At 36.3% G+C, this 2,760-nt stretch overlaps 1 protein-coding gene across 1 annotated transcript; it reads right to left on the bottom strand.

Annotated features, from left to right (window-relative positions):
* Positions 1-54: 54 nt before the first annotated feature.
* On the bottom strand, positions 55-2,637 carry LOC139825111 (protein unc-45 homolog B-like; the record flags this gene model as incomplete). Its single annotated transcript, XM_071797638.1, has 3 exons — positions 55-1,626; positions 1,967-2,404; positions 2,482-2,637. Coding segments are annotated over 3 exons (2,166 nt in total), but the record flags the coding sequence as incomplete, so codon positions are not given.
* Positions 2,638-2,760: the final 123 nt, after the last annotated feature.

Here is a 2,760-nt window from a genome sequence, read left to right as displayed (position 1 = left end):
ATGCTAATTTGTTGATTTTCTTGTTTTGCACGGTGTTATTATCGCTCAATTCCCTCACTCGTTTTCATTATTGTATCTGTTTCGATGAGTTTTGCAGCCGACGTTTTTCGTACTGTTCATCATATTTAACGCAATTTCGATACCTTTATGTTGTAATTCATCGTTTGGATCATTGAGTAAAAAAGGTAGGAATGTCGGCCAAAGATCCCAGCCGAGTAATTTTTCGCAAGTCTCTTTGCCGGCTGCCGTTAGCGTTGCTAACGTTCCAGCTAATGCCTTCTTTGTATGGTCATCTGTGTCATCCTTCACCAACCAATTCATAAGATCAAAAAGGTGATCAGATCTCTGCTCAACAAATTGAATGGCAACTTTACTTGATAATACCAAATTGTTTATGAGTTGTATGGACGTTCGTTTCAACAGGTTGTTATCGTCACGCATACAGAGTTCAATTTTCTCATACTCTGTCTTGAAAATATGTTCTTGCATGTCGTTGACACTAGCTAGATTGCACAAAGCTGTTAGAGCATCGCATCTCTCATTAACGGAATGCTCCGGGTTCAAGAGATTTGAGATCGGCTGTACAACCTCCATGATTATCTGACCGGGAAATGCAACCTCAGGAGATGTCGTGAGTGCTAGATAGGCCAGGGCCCGCGTAGCATATATCATTCCTGTGTTTGTGCCATTCAGCGCTAACGACAATAATGTCTCCGTGCCGCCTTCTTGAATAACTATTATTCTCAAATCATGTTCACTGCATATCGCGTTGAAAACGCGGGCTATTAATTCCTTGCTATTCTCGCTGCCTGTTTTAGCGAGGCTTACCAAAGCGCTGGTCACGCCGGCCTCCGCCAACACGCGCCGTCTTTCTTGCACGTAGTCGTCCTCGGCCTGTATGTGATCAATATTTAAATAGTTTACAAACATTTCCCTCTCGAGTGGGAGATCATAATTGTCATAAGCGATGCACAAGTTCACCAACAACATGTTCACTTGATAGAGAATCGATTGATTTTCAATCTTGGCAAACTCGATTATCGCTTTAACGGCTAGTTGGTCTTTGATCAACTCGTTTTTGACCTTGAGGACAAAAGTGAGATACGACAGACCTTCAACGGCCCATTTTCTCATATTTCTCTGAGGACTGATCAAGAATTGTCTGCAAACCTTCCGCCATGTACTTATCTGTTCCTCATCGAACGTAAAAACAGTCTGCAATTCTCTTTTTAACACTTCGAATTTGGTCATCTTACAAATACCAACAAACGCTCGAATCCGAATTGAATCTTTCTGGTTCTCAGAATCATGCGGCTCCTCAGAATTATCCAGGTTCTCAGAATTATCCAGATCCTCAGAATCATTCAGGTCCTCAGAATTATTCGGGGCAAGATGACACAGATTTCGCAATATAGTGAAACTTCGACGTATGAACGTGTTGAATACGTCATATTTGGTTACAACGGCATAGATAAATTCGCAAATTACTTTTTGTATCAATAAGTCATTTCCTCTCTCTCCCAAAAAATAAAAAATCCTATCATCAAATCCGTCTTCAATAATAATTGCGTTTGCAACATTAAACGGACCGAGTGTTAAGAATGTCATCGAGACTATTGCACAGATCTGTAAAACAAACAATTAACAATTTATGAATTTTTTTGATTTGTGAAACAATAGTTTTTTTTTTTAAATCAAAACAGTTTTAGTGTTATTAAACTTTACTTGAAAATAGAAGAAATCTCTAATTAAGAGTAAATTAAGCTTCAAAAAATATGATAACATATGATGAAAGTCATTCTCCAATAAATTTCGATTAAACTCTGTTATTATCATATTTTAATTTAAAACATATTGAATATACAATATCGAAAATTTCTCAAATATACTATAATTAAAAATATGCTACTTTCATTTTAAAACAATTTAAGTCATCGGGAAAGATTGAAAGTTACAAAATTCATACATGACTTGCTACTTCAGGCGAATTCAATTCTTCTCTAATAAATCCATTAATGATGTTGAAAAATTCTTCTTTATCATTTTCATCCAAGTTTTGATCGATTTTTGCTAAACACACACTGGTTATAATTTGCGTGGAAGACGTGATATATAACAAAGATTCGTGTTGGTATTCATTCCATCGACTGGCTACCTTCATTAATTTTTGCAAACCGCCAAACTCGACCAACCGTTTGGCCCAGTGTAACGCAGTATAATGAATGTTACGTGTAATAAATTCTATTAATGCGTCTCTAGCAATGCTTGTTGTCGTTTCATTTCCTATTTTATCCAACAAACACGACAGAATCGTGTCAATTACTTTTTTATGCATCATGCACAAAGCCTCGTCGGGTATTGAATCGGGTTCATCGTTTAAGCCGCTGTAAGTTTTCAATATAGTCTGAAACATAATTATAAACGATAAATTAATTAGTGAAATACGTGTATGCTACCTACATTCTAGTCAATAATATTTACCTGTAAACAATATTGAGATGCGTTGACTCCCTCAACTGTACATGTGCTGTTCATCATTTCCAGACACCAAGGCAAAACACTTGCCACAATGGACTTGACTCCCAGAGCATCTAACGGGCTGAATATTAAGATTGTTATCGCAAGTACCATGCGCACCTGTAAAACAATCAATTAACAATTTGTAAATTATTGCTTGAAACAATATTTGATTTAAAAAAATTAATATAGCTACAAAGTTATTTAATATTTAATATTTATGGAAAATAGGAGAAATCTCTG

This window comes from Temnothorax longispinosus, unplaced genomic scaffold (assembly GCF_030848805.1).
Source record: "Temnothorax longispinosus isolate EJ_2023e unplaced genomic scaffold, Tlon_JGU_v1 HiC_scaffold_955, whole genome shotgun sequence".
In the NCBI taxonomy this organism is placed as follows: Eukaryota; Metazoa; Arthropoda; class Insecta; order Hymenoptera; family Formicidae; genus Temnothorax; species Temnothorax longispinosus.
The sequence above is the reverse complement of the archived record's forward strand: the minus strand, read 5'-3'. Positions and strand labels throughout refer to the sequence as shown.